The sequence below is a fragment of the Vipera berus genome, assembly GCF_964194415.1.
Source record: "Vipera berus genome assembly, chromosome: 2".
NCBI classification, from domain to species: domain Eukaryota; kingdom Metazoa; phylum Chordata; class Lepidosauria; order Squamata; family Viperidae; genus Vipera; species Vipera berus.
The window spans coordinates 94,008,394-94,032,281 of record NC_138203.1 but is presented as its reverse complement, the minus strand read 5'-3'; the positions used below and the strand labels follow the sequence as shown (position 1 = coordinate 94,032,281).

General features: G+C 40.5%; 1 protein-coding gene across 1 annotated transcript in view; it reads right to left on the bottom strand.

Moving 5' to 3' along the window:
• Positions 1–23,888, bottom strand: part of ABCA1 (ATP binding cassette subfamily A member 1) — a 126,735-nt gene that overhangs the window by 95,410 nt on the left and 7,437 nt on the right. Inside the window, exon 2 of the mRNA XM_081320309.1 lies at positions 6,229–6,367. Within this exon, the coding sequence (XP_081176435.1) occupies positions 6,229–6,294 (66 nt within the window). The 5' untranslated portion in view covers positions 6,295–6,367. The remainder of the gene's footprint in view (positions 1–6,228; positions 6,368–23,888) is intronic.

Sequence of the window (23,888 nt, the reverse complement as noted above, 5' to 3'; positions counted from 1 at the left end):
AGCCGTTGGACTACCCTAGACTGGGCATCCTTGAGGCCATAATCTCCCAAGGCATTCCCCGTAAAACCTAGCAGGTGGAATTTCTTCGTCAGCTCCCTCTCCCAACGAGAAGTATGAGGGTCAGCAAACATCAGGGAGAGGTAGCTACCAGGGACTGCCGAAAAGAGCACCCGAAACCACCATTTAAAGGTGTTGATCCACGCCATGCATTCGACTGATCGAATGCCCAGTTCCAGGTACATAGGAGCAAAGCCAACACAGGGAGGGAGACCCAGAAGTTTCCTAAGAAAAACAGCCTGGGTTCTTTCAATACAATCCTTGAAGCCCCGTATCCATATGGGAATTCCGTAAAGAGTTTGGGCCAAGGTTCTGGCTTTGTATATACGCAGAGCAGAAGGGATAAACTGGCCTCCTTGGGTAAAGAAAAATCTTAGAATCTGCTGATGGCTACAGGAAGCCGAATTCAGCACCTGGGTTCGATGTCTGGTCCAAGCACTGGTATTCTGAAATTGAATACCTAAATACTTAAACTGGAAGACCTGCCTAACACCATTACCATTGATAGCCCAGTTGTATAATTTCCGGGCTCTAAAGAACACCAATACTTTGGATTTCTCGTAATTAATGGACAAGTGGTTCTTGGCACAGCAGGACTCAAATGCAGAAAGAAATCTTTTCAGACCGAGCCTTGATAGTGATAGAAGGACCGCATCGTCAGCATAAAGGAGAAGTGGAATCTTCGTATTTGACAGCTTTGGGGCATGGGACTCAATACGACCAATGTAAGAGGCCAAGTCAGATAAGAATAAATTAAACAAAAGAGGGGCCAGGACACAACCCTGCCTAACTCCGCTCTTAATCGGGATGGGATTTGAAAGTTCTCCCTGCAAGCCGCACCTGACCTGGCTGGAGGTCTGATTATACAAGGATCTAATTAGGAACAAGAGGCGTCTGTCGATGGAACTTTTGAGCAATTTTGACCACAACAGTTCCCTAGGGACTGAGTCAAACGCTGCCTTTAAATCGATGAAAGCAGTAAAGAGTTTGCCACCTGGTGTGATAGTGTATTTGTCAGCCAGGCGCGCTAGGACAAAGCAGTGGTCCGATGTGGCAGAGCCCGCTTTAAACCCGATCTAATTATTATAGTTGTAATTCAGCTATCCCAAAATGGCCAGGCTAGGTAAAGCTAGTCTAGACTCGTTCCTTGCAACAATATAGGTATTTAAATTATCCAGGATGTAAGTCAAACCTATTATTGAACCCTTGGAATGCCAATCCTCTGTATGTGACATAATGGAATGTATACATATCTGTTTCTATATACGCCAATCAATCATTATAAATGGGGAAAAATATAAATGTACCGGAGAAAATTTTCCCAGGAGCCCTTCCATAATCCTCCACCTACTCATAATTTCTGATGGTTTCCCTTCAGAAAAATTTTCCCTCAGATTTGAGGATTATTCAGATTGCTAAATCATTTTCATGTAAAATCAATTCTTCATATGCTCTGCCACACACTGAGTACCTAGAGTAGACAAGTTGGTGGAAGAACTGTGTTGTTCAATGTCTGCATAGATCATGAGGATCTAAAATTAGATAATTGACATTTAGTATAAATGCAAGTGCTAAGGTTGTTACAGTAAGTCAGCAAAATCTAAACTGTAAACAAATCTCATCCTGAAACATTACATTCACTGGTGCAAAATCCTTTGCCAATAACATATCCTGAAGACAAATGATGTAGAAACCGTGGAACCTATCCCACATTTCACAACTGGGGATCAGCAGCTGTTGCTCCCACAACTAGCAACTTGCAAGGCAAATCAATAGTGAATAAATAAGCCAATTTGTAATCAAACTGAGGAAATTCTTCTCGAAATATCTTTAGATATTGGGCCCATATCCAGATCCAAATTCATCACGGCACCCACCCAACCTGCTGTGCTAAACAGGGGTATATCAGCATGCGTGGAAAACTCCTACACTGTTAGCACTGAGATTTTTACAGCATTATTAAAATAAACCCCAATGAGATGAAACAACATAAAAACTAAGTGCAGGGGAAGGCGAATTGTCCATAAAAATAAACATGTTTAGAGACAGTGGTATTTGAAATTAAGATGGGAAAAGAAAGAAGCCAGAAGAGGGTAAAGGAAAATAAATTGGGGTAGCTGGTATCCTAAATGAAGGGTACTCCACATTCCAATATTTAGTTTAATATAACATTTATTTAGTAGAATAATATTAATAAGTCTTTTGTTATGCTAAAATCAGCCATCAATGCAGCAATTTGATACGAATCTCTTATTAAAAAGAGATGTTTGAAAATGGTTTTCCCTCAGAATCTCTCCAGTAAACAGCTTGGCCTGCATTTCCTTCCCTGTCACTTTTCCAAACTGAGGTGGCTGAAACAAGCAGTATGAGAGGTGTATTTGAGCTTAGCTTGACGTGCGCACTTCAAGAGTTACATCTGCACTGCTGGAAGGCATCCAGGACCAATTACCTTCTGGCTAAACCTCTGGCGAGAAAGCAGCTTCAGAAACATTAAGCAAACAGGCTTATACAGTATACCTTACTGTAATCCAGCATCATTTCTTACTCATTTATCTATTCAAAACCGAAGAGCTCTCTTAAGAAGCTGATTCCAGCTATGGGAAACTAAGCAGCAAAATACTGACTACCATCTATCTTCAGAGAGGTTTTTGATGGGCTAAAGCAGGGGGGTCTTCAAACTTGGCCCTTTTATGACTTCTGGACTTCAACTCCCAGAATTCCTCAGCCAGCGTGCCTGGCTGAGGAACTCTGGGAGTTGAAGTCCACGTGGATCCCTGGGCTAAAGCCATGGGCAAAACTGCTGATTTTCACCTGCAGCAAATCCATTTCAGGATCCACACATATTTTTTGTAGGGCAGGATGAATGGGGTAGCATAGGTGAACTTTCTATAAGCCCTCATGTTGTTGGTGTTGGTGTTATCCTTATTATTAATTAGTGGCCACACTGGATGTTGGAGGCTCTGACATCTTTCATTCTTTATGTTATATACCAAATTCCAGGTCTCTTACATAAGCACCTGGCACAAACCACCATAGGGTGAAGATAATGTCAGGTCTGCCGGTCTTTCACATTTGAATTCTACTACTGCACCCAAGTATGCAAGCCACATAGTTTTCATCATGACACAGTGATACATTCTTTGTCATTTGACCCATCCCCACCCTGTGCCCCTTCCTACAGATACCCACGATCCCTAAAATGTTGACTCGCTTTGCAGATTGACAGTTTAAATGATTTGTGTCCTTGTTAGCAGAAGAAGGTACAGAGACAAAAGATTACAGTGGACTGATTCCAAGCACCTGCCAGCATTATGGCCCTCCAGCTATGTTGGACTTTAGTAGCCATCACATGCAACATATAATTTTTGAGCTGATGGGGGAATATAATCCTATACAGCTAAATTCACCAGGTTTGCAAAGCTTTATGAATTTACTACCCTTCCGTCCAAACCCAAATCAGACTAATATAGTGCCAAAGGCCAATTTGGTCTAGTGGTTAAGGCACCAGGCTAGAAAGCGGGAAACCGTGAGTTCAACTCCCACCTTAGCCATGTAAGCCAGATGGGTGGCTTTGATTCAGTCACTTTGTTTCAGCCCAACCCACCTCACAGGGTTGTTGTTGTGGGGAAAAACAGGAATGAGGTATATTTGCTGCATTGAGCTATTTGTAAAAATAATAAAAGTGGGATGCAAATAAATAAATCATCCCACATGCTTCTCCCAGAAGAAGGAAGCTGAAGCCACCAGCCTGAGGATGACGGATGGGATTCCATCGAAACGTTGCTCCATATATAAAATCAGAAAAACTAAAATATAAATCCAGTATATAAAAACAAATTTGATGCAAGGGAATAATCAGACAAAATGACAGAAATCACAAAATAAAAACTGTTTAAAAGATTGTATATGATGTACCCCCAAAACTGCCCAATTACTGACAAGCATTCACATACTAGAGCATTTGATTCACATGTAAAATTATTATAAGAAAAGGAAGAAAGTTCCTCCTTTGCCATGCTGAATAATACTATTGTAATGATTTGAAGGAAGGGACGCGGTGGCTCAGTGGGTTAGGACGCTGAGCTTGTCAATCAGAAGGTCGGCAATCTGGTGGGTCAAATCCCAAGTGCCGCGTAACAGAGTGAGCGCCTGTTACTCGTCCCAGCTTCTGCCAACCTAGCAGTTCGAAAGTACGTAAAAATGCAAGTAGAAAAATAGGGACCACTACGGTGGGAAGGTAACAGCGTTCCGTGCGCCTTTGGCGTCCAGTCATGCTGGCCACATGACCATGGCTCTTCTTTGAAATGGAGATGAGCACTGGCCCCTAGAGTTGGAAACGACTAGCACGCATGTGTGGGGGAAGCTTTACCTTTAATGATTTGAAAAGCAGTGAGAAATTAAATTATGGATATGATCTATTTGGATCATTGCCTGTCTTGCAACCCTTGTGGTAATTTGAGTAATAAGAGTCAGACTGTAAGTTCTTTTCATCTTATTTCCTATGGTTGAACATGGGTTGGCTTTGTACGTCTTAACCTACATCTGGTTCCTCTTTCTGACTGCTAGCATGTGGTCATCATTATGTCATTGCTGAAAGAACATGGCCCTTTAAATAAAAAAAGGAATCTCATCTTTACTCTACCTTGATGGCCCATCTGATGATCTCATTGCTTTTGGGAAGAAAGAGGTTATTTTAAAGTTTGGGAAGGAGAAGGTGGCAAAGAAGGCACTGGGTGTTCCAGGAACAGTATGAACGCTATGTAAGATCACCAGAAGGACTTTAGCTCCCAGAGCTAAAAATCTTTCTTCATAACATAGTCCAAGAAGCCACTAATAGAGCCTATGGGATAAAATTGCCAAGTACGTCACTACTAAATTCTTAAGTCTGTACAGTGTCCAACTGTGCACACTGTAAGTGGGAAATCAAAGAGCACAGTATCATCATCTTTATTTTCATGTCTAGTCTCATATAAGCCCGGGAAAACTAATCAGAAAGGATCTGTCAGAAAAGACTCAAGAAGAACTAAGCGTGGATAATTGCTTTGACCAACGCTATTCAGATTTGCATTGGAAGACTTCCTGTACTATTCTGAAGAATAGTGTTAAGTATTTATCATATTAAGTCCAAGCACTACTAGCATATTAGAATCTAAAGCAGTTGCAATCCAGGTTTTATTCAGCCTCTCTCTCCTAGACATAGCAATGGAAGGTCTTGAACATCTGAGTTTAAATTACTGCTAGAATTGCTGTAATAAAGTCATACCCTGCTTAAGACAGTCTTCCTCGCTCTGATGCCCTCCATATCTATAGTTTGGACTATAATTTCCAGAATTTTCTAACCAACTTAAGCACTGGAATTCAGAAAGTTGTAATTAACACAAAAGCAGCAGATTGGGGTTGTTGATGTAACAATTCCTCTGCTTTTTCTAGGCTTCACGACAGGAAGATGGCAAAAGCTCACAATGTATAGGCAGTATGGTACATCTCTTGTATTACTTAAGCCATGGTTAGAATACAGTATTATAGGCTAACTTTGCCCACAGCCTGGAGTTCAATCTGGACCGGCTCAAGGTTGACTATCTTCCATCCTTCTGAGATCAATAAAATAAGGACCCAGATAGTTGGGGTCAATAAGCTGATTTTGTAAATCTCTTAGAGGGAGCCGCAAAGCACTATGAAGCAGTATATAAGTGCTAGAGTGCTGTAGTGTTATTGCTAATACTACTTGTGACTATGCCTCCATTTTTTACTCTAAGCATTCATGGAGAAATGGCATAATCTTACATTTTCTTTTGCTAGACTGATCAGAGCAAAAGTGATTCCTATAGCTGAACTCTAAAACAGATTTTCTAAATGTTGAACTAAGAACAAGTCTAGTTTCTCTCTGCCTCCTACTGCATTTACTGAAAGTAAAAGATAACTGTGGCTTCTTGTTTCATACTTAACATCCAACACACAATTTATTTCTTTGAAGAACATATTGGCTCACCTCCTTTATATAAACCTTCCAGTTCGGATCATAAAATCCAACCAGATCAAAGTCTTACATATATGTGCCCAAGTGGTTGTATTTATACAGTGAACTATGATAGTCTGAGCAGGCCTTGTTATAGAATTCTTAAAACACAGAGTTGGCTCTTTTGTGAAAACAAAGCAATGGTGTGATCTTACCGTTTGCCTTCTCCTATAAGTGAAATTCTTCCATAGTAGCAAACCCAGCTGTGCCCACAATGCCATCTTGCCTCCGTACACTCCAGGAGCACCACCGATGGCAACAGCACACAGCAGAAATCCTGTGGATGCTCATCAACTAGAAAGAACAGAAAGAAATTATCAGCCACAAGAAAATCCTTTTAAAAAGCCACTTGTCCTCCCCAATGCTTCACAGGTTTGGTCCCCCTTTTTAATCCCTCTTCATTCTTACCAAAAGCAGGATTGTTCTCCAATGCTTTTCTCAAACATCTCCTTGTGGCGGCACCATCACTCATGCCTTTCCCTTACAGTTACACAGCCAGTGATGTGTTTGCCTCCCACCCTCAAGATGGAAAAGAAAATGGAAAACCATCGCTGCTGTCTCAGCAAACTTTTTGCTTGTTTCAAAAGCAAGGGTAGCTGAGCTGTGGTGGCGCAGTGGTTAGAATGCAGCATGACAGGCTAACTCTGCCCACTCCCAGGAGTTCTATCCTGGCCAACTCAGCCTTCCATCCTTCTGAAATCAGTAAAATGAGGACTTAAATTGCTGGGGTCAATAAGTTGATTCTGTAAACTGCCCAGAGAGTGCTGTAAAGCATTATGGAGCACTATATAAATCTAAGTTACTATTATTTTCAGTGACTCTCAATTAGCTGATAATGGCATCCCTCCATGATATGCAGAAGGCAGAGTCTCTCTCTCTTTTCTTTGCAAACACAGTCTGTGAAACAAAAAGTCACCCTAGTCTTTCGGTCACAAGAGACTGAAATTTCATAAGTGCCTCTTCCTACAATTGTTACATACAATTATTACATAGCTGATAATGAGCTGCCCTTTCCAAACAAGGAGTTGCACCTCCCAACCTTTTCTATACCCCGCACCCCTAAAACGCTTCTGATGTATTCTCGCATCCCTTACAAAAGTTCAAAATAACGAATTAGGTATGTATATATACTAAAATTTTGAAACTTCTAAACCCATGTTTTCGCACCCCCTGGAATATTGTCTTGCACTCCCGGTTGAGAACCCCTGCGCTAATTGTTGAGCCAGTCTGCTCCCAGCTATCTGTGCTCCCCAATTTCTTTCTTCTCTCCTGCTTGGTGTGAAGATGCAACACACTTTTCAGCTGGCCTCTTAAAGAGCAGTTACAGTGAATGTTCTGACTCTGTCCCTTGTGCAGAAACCTTTGGGTCTCACTTCATATGTGTTTATACATGAAAACCTGAAATCATCAAACATTTCATCTTCAACAGTCATATTGAGCCTCAAACTGTGCAGTTTCCTTAGCCATAATTCTTCAGAGTTCTAGAAAGCTCTGCTACCATCAAAATTATTTTTTTTATTATTATGTTTATGTTTATGTTTATTGGACTTATATACCGCCCTTCTCCCGTAGGACTCAGGGCGGTTCACAAGGTATTTAAAATAACAATACAAATTACAAAAGTTAAGAACAATTAAAATAATTAAATTTAGTCCTTGAATAAAATAAAACCCCTGTTAAACTCCAATTAAAACCCAATTAAAATAAAATTACAATTAAAATTCTCAGTCCTGGCCAGAAAGCTCAAAGAGCCAGGTCTTCAGGTCCCGGCAGAATGAACGAAGGTCAGGGGCAGTCCTGAGCTCTACGGGCAAATACGCATACCTTCTATAAATACTTGACTCCTGGAAGATCCATGGACAAGTATCTTCCAGGAGTCAAGTATTTATAGTATCTATACACGTAGGCTTTTTGGTGATGATTTTAGAGGTAACTTCCTGATTCGTTTTTTCTTTTATGAAGTTGTGTGTGAGAGAGTGACTGGCAGCACTAAAACTCAGTTTCCCAACTCTTGACACACAAAGGGATAGATCCCTAATCCTCCCCTCTTGTTCAACATCTACATGAAGCCGCTGGGTGAGCTCATTTGTGGTTTCGGGGTGGGGTATCATCAGTATGCTGATGATACCCAGCTCTTTCTTTCCACCCCGAACCAACCCAGTGATGCCCTCGACGTGATGTCCCGTTGCCTAGAGGCGGTCCGGGTTTGGATGGGGAGAAAGAGGCTTCGACTCAATCCAGCCAAGACTGAGTGGCTGTGCATACCGGCATCTCGGGAGAACCAGCTTTGTCCATCGCTAACTATGGGGGGGTGAGGTGTTACCCCCCGTTGATAGGGCTCGCAACTTGGGCGTCCTCCTGGATTCACGGCTCAGTTTGGAAGATCATATAGGAGCCGTGACCAGGGGGACTTTTGCCCAGGTTCGCCTGGTGTGCCAGTTACGGCCCTATCTGGACCGAGATGCCCTACGCACAGTCACTCATGCGCTCATGACCTCCCGGTTAGACTACTGCAACGCTCTCTACATGGGGCTGCCCTTGAGGACCACTCGGAGGCTTCAGCTGGTGCAGAATGCAGCCGCGCGAGTTGTGATGGGAGTCTCCCGATACTCCCGTGTAACGCCTCTTCTCCGCGAGCTGCATTGGCTTCCAGTTGCCCTCTGGGTGAGATTCAAGGTGCTGGTGATGACCTATAAAGCCCTAAATGGCATGGGCCTGGATTATCTTAGGGAGCACCTGCTGCCAGCATCAACTTCCCATCGTCCTGTGCGCTCCCATAGGGAAGGCGTCCTTGGGGTGCCGCCGGTCAGGGAGTGCCGGCGGGTGATCCCCAGAGGGAGGGCGTTCTCTGTGGGCGCGCCTGTCCTATGGAATGATCTGCCTGTGGAACTCTGGACTGCCCCCGACCTTCGTTCGTTTCACCGGGACCTGAAAACCTGGTTCTTTTTTTATTGAAAAGTTTTATAAAAGGTTACAATATTATCCCCTTCCCAACCCCCCCTAACCCCCCCTCCCCCACTTCCCAAAGCTGATTACAGGGTTACAAATATATAGTAATCATAATCTAACTAACATTAATCAACTATATAAAAAAACCAAATACATACTACACTTTAACCCGCCTTTAACATAATTACCAACACTCTAAAATACCCAACTTCTAGAAAAAATTTAAATTATAACAATAACAATCTAAAATTTACTCATATGCTAAATGAAACTTTTTAGTCCCATATTTTTTCTGAATATAATCTATCCACCTTCTCCAAACCGAAATGTATCTCTCTTGTGAATGATCTTTCAAGTAAGCAGAAATCTTAGCCGTTTCTGCTAGATTTGACACTTTAAGCGTCCACTCCTCTATAGTAGGCAGACAATCCTTCTTCCAATATTGCCCTACCAATAACCTCGCAGCTGTTATCAAATTCAACATCAAATTAATTTCTTTAGTGTCACAGTCTGTAATAACACCCAATAAAAATAATTGTGGAGTAAACTTTATCTTTCTCTTAAAAATCTTTTGAATGTTCCACCAAATTTTAATCCAAAAAGCTTTTGTATTTCTACAAGTCCACCAAATATGAAAATAAGTTAGCATCCAAACTACCACATCTCCAACATTTGGGCTGTAAATTGGAATACATACAAGACAGCTTTTTAGGATCCAAATGCCATCTATAAAACATTTTATAAAAATTTTCTCTTAAGTTCTGGGCTTGAGTAAATTTTACATTTCTGACCCAAATTACCTCCCACACATCCAATGGAATCGGTTCTTGAATAGTTTGAGCCCACTTTACCATGCAATCTGGTTCTTTGATCTATCTGGCCTGGACTGAGGGATTTTAAGTTTTTAAACTTCGTTTTAATTTGTTGGGCTATTAATTAATTTAATTCATTTTAATTCTATTTCTATTTCAACTTTTATATTGTCTTTTAAATTTTGCCCTGTAAACCGCCCTGAGTCCTTCGGGAATAGGGCGGTATATAAAACTAAATAAATAAATAAATAACTATTCTTTCTGAGTTCAGCCCTGTATTAAGCACATTAAGCAAACATTCAACAGCCTTTGGAAGAAGGACAGTATAGCTATTTGCTCTTTGACTGAGTCAAAAAAAGACAGACCTGTTAGAGAAGAAAACCTTTCCCCTAGAAAAAAATTATTTAGTCAGCGACTACTAGGCAAACTTATAAAAGCCCACGAGGAGACGGTACTTGCTGACTCTTGAAGAAAGTTTAATCATGTTTGGAACCTGGCTCTTTACCCAACCATCACTTTTTTGCGAAACTATCATTTTTTAAAAAAACTCCTTCTTAGAAAGCAGTACTTTTATTTTGTTATCTATAAACCCTCCCCCTCCCCCTGTCCCTCTAGTCAAAAGATCAAGCTTTGCCCTCCCAGAGATGCCAAGGTTAAGTACAGTTTCAAATCTGGCTCAAATGGTCCAGATTTCACCCCATGCCATCTGGTAGGAAGGAGCCTAATGCTGGCAAATTTATTTTTATTTATTTATTTATTTTATTACATTTATATACCGCCCTTTCCCGAAGGACTCAGGGCGGTTTACAGGGTAATTAAAAACCAAGATACAAAAGTTAAAAACAAGTTTAAAAAAAATTACATTTGTCCCTGTATAAATAAAACCCCAGTTAAAATAAGATTAATCCTCAGCCTGGGCCAGAGAGCTCGAAGAGCCAGGTCTTCAGGTCCCGGCGGAATGAACGGAGGTCGGGGGCAGTCCTCAGCTCCACTGGCAGCTGGTTCCAAAGGGCAGGCGCCCCCACTGAGAAGGCCCTATCCCTGGGTGTCGTCCGCCGGCAATCTCTTACCGGTGGCACCCTGAGAAGACCCTCCCTGTGGGAGCGCACTGGACGAAGGGAACTTGATGCCGGCAGCAGGTGTTCCCTCAGATATCCCGGAACCAAGCCATTTAGGGCTTTATAGGTCATCACCAGCACCTTGAAAATTTATAGTCTAATCAAGATTACAGACTACAAATCTAGATGGTAGGATAAAAAAAAAGTGCATTTTGCAGTGAGCTGTGGTTGTGCAACCACCACAATCGCATGGATTTGCCCCAAGAAGAGATTCTGCTTGTTCTGACTATTTAGCAGGCCTCCATCTTATGAGAATATGTACTTGTTAATTTCATCGGCATCTTTACGGGCTTTTCTGTCTACCCTTGGAATGAAGGACGAAGAATTGAGGACTAAAGCCCTTGTTTCTTCTTCCTTTTCCTGGTGGAAAAAGCTTGAGGGCCATGCTGAAACATGTTGGCACGCAAATACAGCTTGTTGTGCACTTTCTGATGTGATGTCCTTGTCCAGAGAACAGATAAAAGATTCCAGCTTCCAGGGGAAAATTTAGCTGAAGCTTTTTCATAATCAGGATCAAAGGTTGGATCCAGCTTGTACTGCAACCAGTGTTTGAGTTGAAAATAATTATGCTCCCACAACCCTGATTTTGGCTCCAAAGAAATTGTCAGCTAAATCAAAGCTCGCACTTGCTAAGAGACCAAGCGGTCTTATCACCATTCCAGTTTTTCACAAACGTCTATAAAAAAAGAGGGATTTTTGTTTCTGTACGTTGCTATAAATTCTCCATGGCTCTAACTTAGCTCTCATTCATACGCATGCTAGCATTGATAATGATAATGTCCCATAAGAATAAACCAAGGCTATCCAACCGGTCATTTTGACTAATTAATTATATGTCATTGATTGATTGTTTGATTATGTGTCATTGAGTTTTGGGTTGTTGTTTTTACTCCTGATGACTACATAAGATAAATTTTCTCCATAAAAATGTTGAATAGTTAAATGATACAGATGCAGGTATGAATCTGATGAGTTGTAAGAGATTTCTTAACTCTGAGCAATCAGATTGACCTTTACTATTTGTAAAAGCTGCTTCGTTGCTGTAGCTTATGTTAGTCTTGGCTATAAGCACTGCTCCTTGAATCATGCTTGGAAATCCTGCCATCTTGTAGCTTAACTCACAATCATTACAGTCTGCATTTTCTCAAATTTCAAAAAAACATCTGAAAAGATTCTTGAGGAAAAGATCCTGCCACGTCTCAAATCTGTACAATCCTTAGAGTTTACAATCATTCAGATCTGTTTAGTTTCATCAAGATGGCTGGCTCATCTGAACACTCTTGTCTTGTCACCTACCTGCCACAGGAATGTTCATTCTAGTAGGAGCGGAAAAGAAAAATATTTATGATAGTCCTCCAATATGTTTGCCGCATTTACTTAAGATAGCTGTGTTTGGAAGGCAAATTTGTTCACACCAGAAATGTCTGCGGCTCATGGAGATTTTTTTTTAATTGAACAGGTGTTTACCCTGCTCCAGGAACCCTAAAATGAAACCCCAGAGTGCTATCAAAGTCCCAGAGACATTTACAAGCAAGCAAGTTCTAGACTTTTCATCTTCCAAAGAGGCTAGTTAAGACAATTGCACACATATGTACACATATACAAAAGCATTCTATATTCAGTTCCTCTATCCCAAAGAAAGCAATCTGGTGCCCGCCACAAGTTTTGTTGGGCTGCAGCTACAGACTTTTCACTAGCAATACTGAAATAAAACAGTTCACAGAGTCTAAAGCATCCAGAAGATACCGTTCTCTAATTATGCTGCAACTAATCCAATGGCTTCAAATGGGAAAGATGGTGCATCCTCCAGATATGCTGGGAAGAAAACAGGAAATTATGGAAATTGAAGACACTGTCTTGAGCATAGTAGCTTGGGTGGAGATGGTGTGGAATTGTCATAAAAGAATTAAATTCCCCAATCACAACAACCATTTTTCTTACTCTCTGTCAAGTTTAGGATAGATAGAGGTTAAGGCGTCAGGCTAGAAACCAGGAGACTGTGAGTTCTAGTCCCATCTTGGGCGCAAAGCTATCTGGGTGGTACGGAACCAGTCCCCCTGTCTCAGCCCTTTTGGAAAATCTTGCCAAGAAAACTGCAGGGAATTTGTCCAGTCGGTCTCCAAGAATTAGAGTGATTAAATGGAGGGGGGAAAAATCTGTCAAAAAACAGGCTTTTCCCCCCACAGCATGCAAAGGAAAATGCAAATGAAATTAATCAGGGCCGCCAATCTTTTTATCAAATGAAAAGAAAAAAGGAGGCAGAAAAATTGCACAGCATGAAATACAAAACTGATATCAAAGCCTTCCTCTGTGTCATATTTAAAATGTATAATGTTCTGTGTTAGCTGTTATATTCCACTTCTGCGTGAAATTCCTGAACAGGTCAGCTACAAGGAAAATCTTCAATGAAACAGAATGTCAAAAGAACAGGCAAACCCCAAAACCCATTAAGATTGACAGGCTTACCCAAAGCTGTAAAGCAATCTTAAATCTTCAACTACCAGTACAGCTAACGGAAAGACCTCACTGACAACGCACCAGAAAGAACTGCAGTCCTAACAAATGCTGTTTGTGTCACAAGTGCTCACAGTGGGATGTGAACTTTGAACGTAGAGTTCTGTGGCTGAGCTATTATCAGATAAACAAAATGATAATATTACCCAGAAGTTTTAAGAATTTCCAGAATTGAAGACATGGGTTAACCAGATTTTTTTAAAAAACGTGTGTGTGTGTGTGTGTGTGTGTGTGTGTGTATCCTTCTATATAGATTTAAAATTTGTTCTGCAATCATTCATCTAAACTTTGAAATATTGCAGTTACATGATCAGAACCTACTGCTGACTTTTAAGCTTTTTCACCTGAGTTTCCATTGATCAATTGGTTAAGGCACCAGACTAGACACCAAGAGATTGTGAGTTCTAGTCTTGTATTAGGCATGAAAAGCTGCTGGGTGACTTTGGGCCAATCACTCTCTCTCAGCCTAACCTACTTCACAGGGTTGTTGTTGCAGGGAAAACAGGAAAAGGAAGAATTATATTTGCCACACTGAGTTATTCATAAAAATAATATAGGCAGGATATAAATAAAATAAAAATAAATAAATGTATCAGTCAAATACCATAGGCTTAGTATTGCAAGCCTTGCAATAATCCCCAAGCTTTCATTATTTATTTGACAGCCTTTGCAACCTGCCCAGGTCCCAAAATGGCAACACACAACACAGGAAATAAAAATTGCAAACACAAGGGAGGCAATGAAAAAGAATTCATACAATCAAAAAATGCCTATGACAGACAACTAGAATCATCAGCTACAGATGAAAGCTCATTGAAATAAGGCAGATTTAATTTGCTTTCAAAATGCAAAGGGTGTGGCGGATTGCACATATCATACCTCTTGTGGGGAGAGGGTTCCAAAGAGTTGGGGCTACCATAGGGAAGATCCATCCCCAGGTACCTCTGGTCATTTCTTTGACACCCTTGCTTTATTTTTACTTTTACAGAAGCAGGCTGAGCATCTCAGAATGCTTGACATCTGTGTAAGGCACAAAGAACCAGAACTATACCATGAATAGGCCAAAGCAGCTTCTTTATTGTTGATTGCTTATTTTACAAGAATCTTACCAGACTGACTGCATTTCCTTAGAAACCATGGCTTCACTAGCGTGGCCTACATCATTTCTTCCCACAGAGCAAACCTCTTTACTCACCCCTCTTCTTCAGCTGGTGATTTCACTACATATTGAACGGGCTCTGGGACAATACCCAGTGCACTGCAGAAGGTGAAGACAGGGTCCATAATAAGACTCTGCTTGCTGGTTTTGTGGACTTGATGTTGTGAGCTGGCAGTTGAGCTCTTCTACCAAGAGACAGTAGCCATCTATGCAAAAATCACCACATAATTTAGTGTTCCCACCCTGTGCTTCTTTCTTCCTTGGACAACTCTGCACAGGAAACTGACAGATGTATGCCAAAACAGGACTTGAATTTGTTGGTCCAATGTTTTATTTTTTTTCTATCGTACATTTTATCCCATCTTTACTCCAAGATGGAACCCACCTGGATCTCTCTGGTGGCATGTCCCTGATATGACCTTAACCTATTTAGCTTGATCACACATACACTCTGCTAGAGAGAAGTTCTCTGAAGATGGGCTCCAACACAAGTCCAAAAGCTCGGAAGATAAAACCTCTAGTCTCGGTGACTGACCCAGATTGAACCCTAGCTTGGTCATGCTTTAACTTCACATTCTTTGAGACATTTGTTACATGTGTTTGGGAGGATTACCTGTCAAAGCCCAAAAACATCATCATCATCGCATTTTTACAAAAAACTTTCCAACATTACTAAACAGACCAAAGGCACCACTGTTACAAGCTTCTGTATAAACAATGACAGATACAGTTCACTAGCTATATCCATGTCTTATAGATTAAAAGAAAAAAAACTGACAACTAATTCAGACACCAAAAGTTAAATGAGGACAGAAATAATTACTTTCCCTGATCGATAGACATTCCTCCATTATCAGATGTTCACTTTTTTTCTCCTTTTTTGTCTTGGAAATCTGTTTCAAGCTTAAAAGTGTTTGCATCTGTGTGCATATAAAGGTGAAACTCGGAAAATTAGAATATCGTGCAAAAGTTCATTTATTTCAGTAATGCAACTTAAAAGGGGAAACTAATATATGAGATAGACTCATTACATGCAAAGCAAGATAGTTCAAGCTGTGATTTGTCATAATTGTGATGATTATGGCATACAGCTCATGATAATCCCAAATCCACAATCTCATAAAATTAGAATATTGTGAAAAGGTGGAATATTCTAGGCTCAGAGTGTCCCACTCTAATCAGCTAATTAAGCCATAACGCCTGCAAAGGGTTCCTGAGCCTTTAAATGGTCTCTCAGTCTGGTTCAGTAGGAATCACAATCATGGGGAAGACTGCTGACCTGACAGTTGTGCAGAAAACCATCACTGACACGCTCCATAAGGAGGGAAAGCCTCAAAAGGTAATTGCAAAAGAAGTTGGATGTTCCCAAAGTGCTGTATCAAAGCACATTAATATAAAGTTATGTGGAAGGGAAAAGTGTGGAAGAAAAAGGTGCACAAGGAGCAGGGATGACCGCAGCCTGGAGAGGATTGTCAGGAAAAGGCCATTCAAAAGTGGTGGGGACTTTCACAAGGAGTGGACTGAGGCTGGAGTCAGTGCATCAAGAGCCACCACACACAGACGGATCCTGGACATGGGTTTCAAATGTCATATTCCTCTTGTCAAGCCGCTCCTGAACAACAAACGTCAGAAGCATCTTACCTGGGCTAAAGAAAAACAGACCTGGTCTGTTGCTCAGTAGTCCAAAGTCCTCTTTTCTGATGAGAGCAACCCAGAGTCTGGAGGAAGAATGGAGAGGCACACACTGCAAGATGTTTGAAGTCCAGTGTGAAGTTTCCACAGTCTGTGTTGATTTGGGGAGCCATGTCATCTGCTGGTGTTGGTCCACTGTGCTTCATTAAGTCCAGGGTCAACACAGCCGTCTACCAGGAGATTTTGGAGCACTTCATGCTTCCTTCCGCAGACGAGCTTTATGGGGATGCTGACTTCATTTTCCAGCAGGACTTGGCACCTGCCCACACTGACAAAAGCACCAAAACCTGGTTCAATGACCATGGGATTACTGTGCTTGATTGGCCAGCAAACTCGCCTGACCTGAACCCCATAGAGAATCTATGGGGCATTGCCAAGATAAAGATGAGAGACATGAGACCGAACAATGCAGAAGAGCTGAAGGCCGCTATTGAAGCATCCTGGTCTTCCATAACACCTCAGCAGTGCCACAGGCTGATAGCTTCCATGCCACGCCGCATTGAGGCAGTAATTGCTGCAAAAGGGGCCCAAACCAAGTACTGAGTACATATGCATGCATATACTTTTCAGAGGTCCGATATTGTTCTATGTACACTCCTTGTTTTATTGATTGCATGTAATATTCTAATTTTCTGAGATTGTGGATTTGGGGTTTTCATGAGCTGTAATACGCCATAATCATCACAATTATGACAAATCACGGCTTGAACTATCTTGCTTGGCATATAATGAGTCTATCTCATATATTAGTTTCCCCTTTTAAGTTGCATCATTGAAATAAATGAACTTTTGCAAGATATTCTAATTTTTCGAGTTTCACTTGTATTTTATGTAGAAAGCCAATCCATAGAGTTAGCATAAACAAGTGGGCATGCTTGTCCTGCACTGAACATTTTAAGAGTTTGCTGAAGTATATGTGCCTTGTATGTATGTAGGTCTGCTTCATTTTTTTCCTTGTGTTTACTTCTCTTGATAAAAATCTTCTGCAGTTGTATATCAATATTCTTTGACCAAATGTTAGATCATAATCATAATAGTAAAGTTGGAAGGGACCTTGGAGGTCATCTAGTCCAACCCCCTGCTCAGGCAGGAAACCCTATACCATTTCAGACAAATGGCTGTCCAGTCTCTTCTTAAAAACTTCCAGTGATGGAGCATTCACAGCTTCTGGAGGCAGTTTGTTCCACTGGTTAACTGTTCTAACTGTCTGGAAGTTTCTCCTTAGTTCTAGGTTGCTTCTCTCCTTGATTAGTTTCCAGATCTAACATTCTAAGTAACATTCACCCACCAAAAGTCTTTGAGAGAAAAACACCATTTTGGATGGTTCCAGTGTCTTGTCTTGATCCATGATATTTGGATAATAGAGAACAGAAATGCAAGGCTAAGCGTATTTTGACAAGTAAGGCGTCAAATTGGAAATTATTCACTAGTAAGATAGTTCTGAAAAATAGTCTGGATTCCTTCATCCATGTGCAAGAATGTTCTTTCTAGGCCAGATGTCAAACACAAGGCCCGGGGGCCGGATCCGGCCCACGAAGTGGTTTCATGTGGCCCGTGAAGCCATCCTGCAAACAGTGAGGGAACGGCCCCCACTGCCTTGGCCCTGGCCCAGAGACCCTCCTCCTGCCAGAGACCCTCAGATCTGTCCCACTCCTGCCCAGGCCCCCATAGGCACCCTTGATGCGAACGATGTAGAGCTGGCCACGCCCACCCAGTAGGTCATACACACACACTCTAGCCATGCCCACCCAGTAGGCCACGCCCATCCAAGCCACACCCACCTGGCCCCCTGAGGGCAACCGCAATGCTGATGCGGCCCTCAATGAAATTGAGTTTGACACCCCTGTTCTAGGCCATGTCCCACTCGTACAGATCAAGCCCAAAGAGCTGTAGACAGCAAGCTTTACAGGATCAGATACAGGAAAATGAGGACACAGGAAGTACATCCAAAGACAAATATCCAGCCCGGAATTATCAACACAGATTGACAAATTCTCTAAGATTTCTGATAGGAGGTCTTTTCACCCAGCAATATCTGGAGCAACTAGGAACTGAATTTGAAATATTCTAGATGCAAAAACATCAGTCCTGTTACCAAGATATGCCGGCTCTTATATATAGTATTATGGGTATAATCCAGAACATGCCAAAATGCTGTGCTGTATCTTTCAAAACAAACACTCTTAGGAAAGACAAACACATGGTAATTAAAGAAATTATTTTGATTCTCAGCTAGAAGTAGGGTTCTGTGGCTCTTGAATTCCTGCCATCCAATTAGATAGATCCAAATCTAACCCTGATCGAAACTTCTAATATATGTTGTAATTTTGCGCCTTAATAGTTTGACATACCCTTTCTGAAACTGAGAAAAATGAGCAAATCTGAAAGGGTATAAACTAGGTTTAGATATCTATCAATCTCAGCCCTTAATTGGATTATGAGCTCACCAGACTGGAGAACATTCAGCTAGACAAGCAGGCAGCATTTCCACTTTTAGCCACACACTATCATAAAATATCCAGATGCTTTTATATATTTTATAAAAAAAAATACCTGAACTTTCAAATTCCAAACGTTTACCAATGAAAATGAGAGATCAACATTTGCCTCAAAGAAGACAGCTTATATTCAAAGAAGTAGTTTTTAAGATGTGGGCACAGGTGGGGGTGGTTTTTCCCCCCCAATTTTTTTACTGCCAGTCCTGTTTTCTACATACAAAATGAGGAAAAGGGAAATTTCCTCTAGCTGAATCTTTTATATTATGTGTGTCTGACATGATCTCTTACTTCATTATAAGGCCAGAAAATGTTAATCTTCCCCATTAATAGGTTCTACCCATTTCCCCAACCCCACCCCCCACCCTATCGAAGGAATTTTGATTCACAGACTTGGGAAAGGAAAGGATTTTGGGCAACATCTGATTCAACTCCACCTTCCCCACATAGAAATGTACTGCAACAAGTTCAAAATTTGAGCTGTTTTTCTATTATGAGAAAGGAAAAGTATAAATCAAAGAGATGCAAATATCCTATAAAGATCTGTATATAAATATAGGTTGTCTAAATTGGTCACCATCTTACGTTTAGAAAGAAATTCACTAAAAAGGGGATGGCATGTTTGATAGCATGTTTGAGAAAGTCACGTTGATGGTTCTTCAGTAGGGAAAAGAAACAAAACAAAACAAATATTAAAAATGCTGGGGCAAACTTTTAAAAACATGCATGATGGTATCAAGAAGATTGCCATATCACAACCTTACAATAAAAGCATCTTTCAGCCAGGATGCACGGTAGAGCAGAATCCCTTTACATCTGTCTTCAAAAAAATTTGGTTAATACATTTTTCAAAATAATATTTACAGAAAAGGCAAATTGGGGCAGAGGCATTTCTCGTAATGAATTAAGATCTCATTTCTTTTTGGCACAATATAGTACTGACACAGCCTTATCTACTCACATGCAGTGAGGCTTGTTTCTCGAGATATAAGGCTGGAGCACAAACATGTACTCTAACTCTATACTATAATAACAGTTTCTGTCTTCCCTTTGGGGAATATCCGATCAAAGTTTCAACTTTACATTCTGGGCCTTTTTTATGAGAATTGGCCTTTCGGGAATACCTGCTATAAATATTGTGCCCTCTGATGTAAATCTCTCAAAGTGTTTTCTAAACATTCTACAACAGCTGGTCAGATTTTTTCTCTCAAAGAGTCTTTAAAAAGAGATAAAACGATGAAGAAACATGTTTCATTGCAGAAGGTAATTTTAAACAGTTCCTCCGACACAAGATCCTTCAACAACCCTGAGTTGGTTAAATATTTTTAACATCAGCAGCAACATTCTATATAACACCCTTTTCCATCAACAGTTTGTATATTTAGAATAGAATAGAATAGAATAGAATAGAATAGAAGAGAAGAGAAGAGAAGAGAAGAGAAGAGAAGAGAAGAGAAGAGAAGAGAAGAGAAGAGAAGAGAAGAGAATAGGCTTTATTGGCCAAGTGTGGTTGGACACACAAGGAATTTGTTTCTGGTGCATAAGCTCTCAGTGTACATACAAGTAATAGTGATAATCATGACCATATACAACATGAAAATAATTCATCATAAATCGTGAAACACAACACTTCATCATAAATCATAAGATGCAACACTTAGTGATAGTCATAGAGTACTAGCTAAGCAAACAACATAAATCATACTAGGGTACAAACAAACCTATAAATTGTAGAATGCAAGCAGCAAAGTTGTAGTCGTAAGAAGATAATGATACGTAATAGGAAAGATGAGGAGTATCATAGTAATACATCTTTACTAATATTTTGACAGTGTTGTAGGAATTAGTTGTTAAGCAGAGTGATGGCTTGGGGAAAAAACTGTCCTTATGTCTAGTCGTTCTGGGATGCAATGCCCTATAGCGTTGTCTTGAGGGAAGAAGTTGAAATAGTTTATGCCCAGGATGTGAGGGGTCTGTAGATATTTTCACAGCCTTCTTTCTTGCTTGTGCAGTATACAAATCCTCAATGGAAGGCAGTTTTATACTATAAAACAGGGGTGTCAAACTGCCAGCCCGCAAGTCGGTTGCATCATACAGAGGCCGCACCAACCCCAACTCCAGCAATGCAAAAAAATTCACGATACATCGTGACACGTCACGTGACGTGGCAAGTTTGACACCCATGCTATAAAATGACACACAGTGACACCTTGAAACCCAACATGAAAAGATGGGGCAGTTGGATGGGAGTGTGGCTCTGTTCTTAATGGCTAATTTTGAGTTTTGTGCCATAAAATAGAGGTGTAATCTAGGGCAGGAGTCCCCAACCCCCAGTCCATAGACCGGTACAGGGCCACGGCATGCCAGCAACTGATCCACACAAACAAGCAAAGCCCCATCCGTGGGATGCAGGCATCACAAAAAACCACACACTCTCCAGTCCATGGAAAAATCTTTCTCCACGGAGCCAGTCCCTGGTGTCCAAAAGGTTGGGGACCTCTGATTTAGGGCACTAAAGGAAGAAATAAAAATCTGTCCTGTAACTTGGAGAATTATCCTGGACCCCAGAGGTTAGGTCACTGGTTACATTTTTTATTACCTTCCATACTGAGTTAATAAATAGTTATTTGCCTCAGGGGAAATTAAACACTGCAGTACACACAATATGCTCTAGGGATATATAGAGGTTAAAGGGCAACATCTACATTAAGAAGAATCCTGCAGGGAGTACAGAGATCCATTGCAACCTATCAGCTCATTCCTCTTTAAGTCTCAAACATGCAAACCCTTCCTTCACACATTGAGACATATATCCTGTTTGACAACACTGATCAAATATATAAACAGATCAAGAAAAAGCTAAGGAAAGAGGCTTTGAAGAATGTGAGTCATCACAATGGACTTCTATACGGAAATACTGCAATATCCACAACTGCCTGGCTCATGGATGAACTGTGTATCTACACAGAGGTCTAGGCTTCAGCCCAAAATTTTATAACTCTGAGTTATTTGGAGGCCCTGCTCAGCAGCCTCCTAACTTGTCCTCTGCAAAGGAGAAATTGTTTATTAGATTTTTATCCTGCCTTTATTACTGTATAAGTAACTCAAGGTGATGAACACATCCTTCTTCCTCCTACTTTCCCCACAGCACCAACCCTGTGAGGTGAGTTGGGCTGAGAGAGAGTGACTGGCCCAAAGTCATCCAGCCAGGTTCCATGCCTAAGAACTATAATTCACAGTCTCCCAGTTTCAAGGCCAGCACCTTAACCACTACACCAAACTGGCTCTCATTATTAGAAGGGAAATTGTATGACATTTCCAGTGTCATTTCTTCATCCTCCATCTTTGGCCTTCAAAAGTTGAATCAATTGCCTACACCTTCTCCACTGATCCTTCTATTCAACATGGAGCAAGCACTTATTTATATTCTTACTAACCAACCTGTGGTATTCTTATACTCTGAACAGATAAATCAATGGTAATCTCCAGGAGACTGGCTTTTATTCAAGTACTATTGCAATTCAACATGCAATCTTACTGCTATGTTGCAGCAATGGGACTGCTACTGTAAAAAATTTTAACCATTTTTAGTTCAGTTCTTAGGATAATGTACATTATGTACTCCCTGACCATAAATGCAAACATGTTATTCTCTTAAGTATCACATAATGCCAATATGTGAGCAATATTTTTGCATTTCTTGTACTATAAATGTAAACCCAACATTGTCTAGAAAACAGTTACAATATCTTTAAAGCACCACTCTTTCTTGTTCTAGCCCTGCACTGTTCTGCCTTCAAACAGCAGAAGGCAGGATGGAAAGTAGTTTCCAAGGTTTAATTAATTAGATTAATCTGATTGCATCATTTATATTGAAACACAGGTTCTATTTTAAGGGACAAAAGAAATGCAAAATTATTGGCAATAATTTTACGTATGGAAAATAAACATTCCAACTTGATGGGTAGATTATAATTTGCCATAGATTCATAACTTTCCCAATTAATCCTCTAAAACTTGGGGCTTATTTATCAGTTCAGCCTGCTACAGCTGCGAAAATTCTCTGAGTTCATGGAAGGCACTAAATCAGGTACTAGTTATGATTTTTTAAAAAATTTCTACTGCACTACTCTGTTTGCTAGAAGAGAAAGCCAGAGCTTGATTTAAAGAGAACTCTGAACCTTATGGTCAGCAAATGCTGACTAAAGTTTGTTTTTCCACAAGAATGTTCCTGAAAACTAGCTCAAGCCCATCACATCTAGAAAAGGTCTCTCTCCACATATACACAGTGACGTTATCGTTCAAATCACATTAACTATCAGAGTCAACAATGTGAAGGAAAAAACAGTGTCCTTCACTCAATTAATTTAAGAATGATTAATAAAAGAACTGGCCCAATAAATATGAAGTTTCTAAGAGCTCTCTCTCTCTCTTTCCACATTACACAGACTCACGTGCTTTCATCAAATATGAGCAATGCAAAAAAATGCAAAAGTAGCAAACTTTTCCCTTTGTCAGTCAGACGTTGCCAAACAGAAAATATCCAATTATCTCGTATCTAACAGACAACTGCTTTGTCTCTTGAATGTCATTAAAAGATTATTTTAAAGCAATTATTTGCGTCAGCACTATTCTAAAGATAATTATATACAGGGTATTCACTACAACTCATATGATGGCTTTATTCCTTCAGTAAAGCATACTAGATTGAAAGATGCCATCACATTTCTAAACACAACTTGTATCTTCTCCTTGATTTTCTAGGCAGGATTCTGCAGACAAAATATTCTCGTATGATTGATTGCCAAGGCACAAGGTATATGTTTTGTACAGTCAACAGAAACCCTTTTAAGAATGAAGCTCAGACTGTATAGCTTCAACATCTGGTCATGCCAAGCATGAGACAGCAAAGGAATGCAGGAATTGATTGAGATTTCCAGGGAACTTATGGAAATGCACACATGCAGGACTTCAGCAGCTACTATAAATATATTTTCCTTCAAAAGTGGCCAAAAGTATAAACCAGAATAATTTTAACAAAACCTAAAACATTTCAAGTCAGTCAAGTCAGAAGCT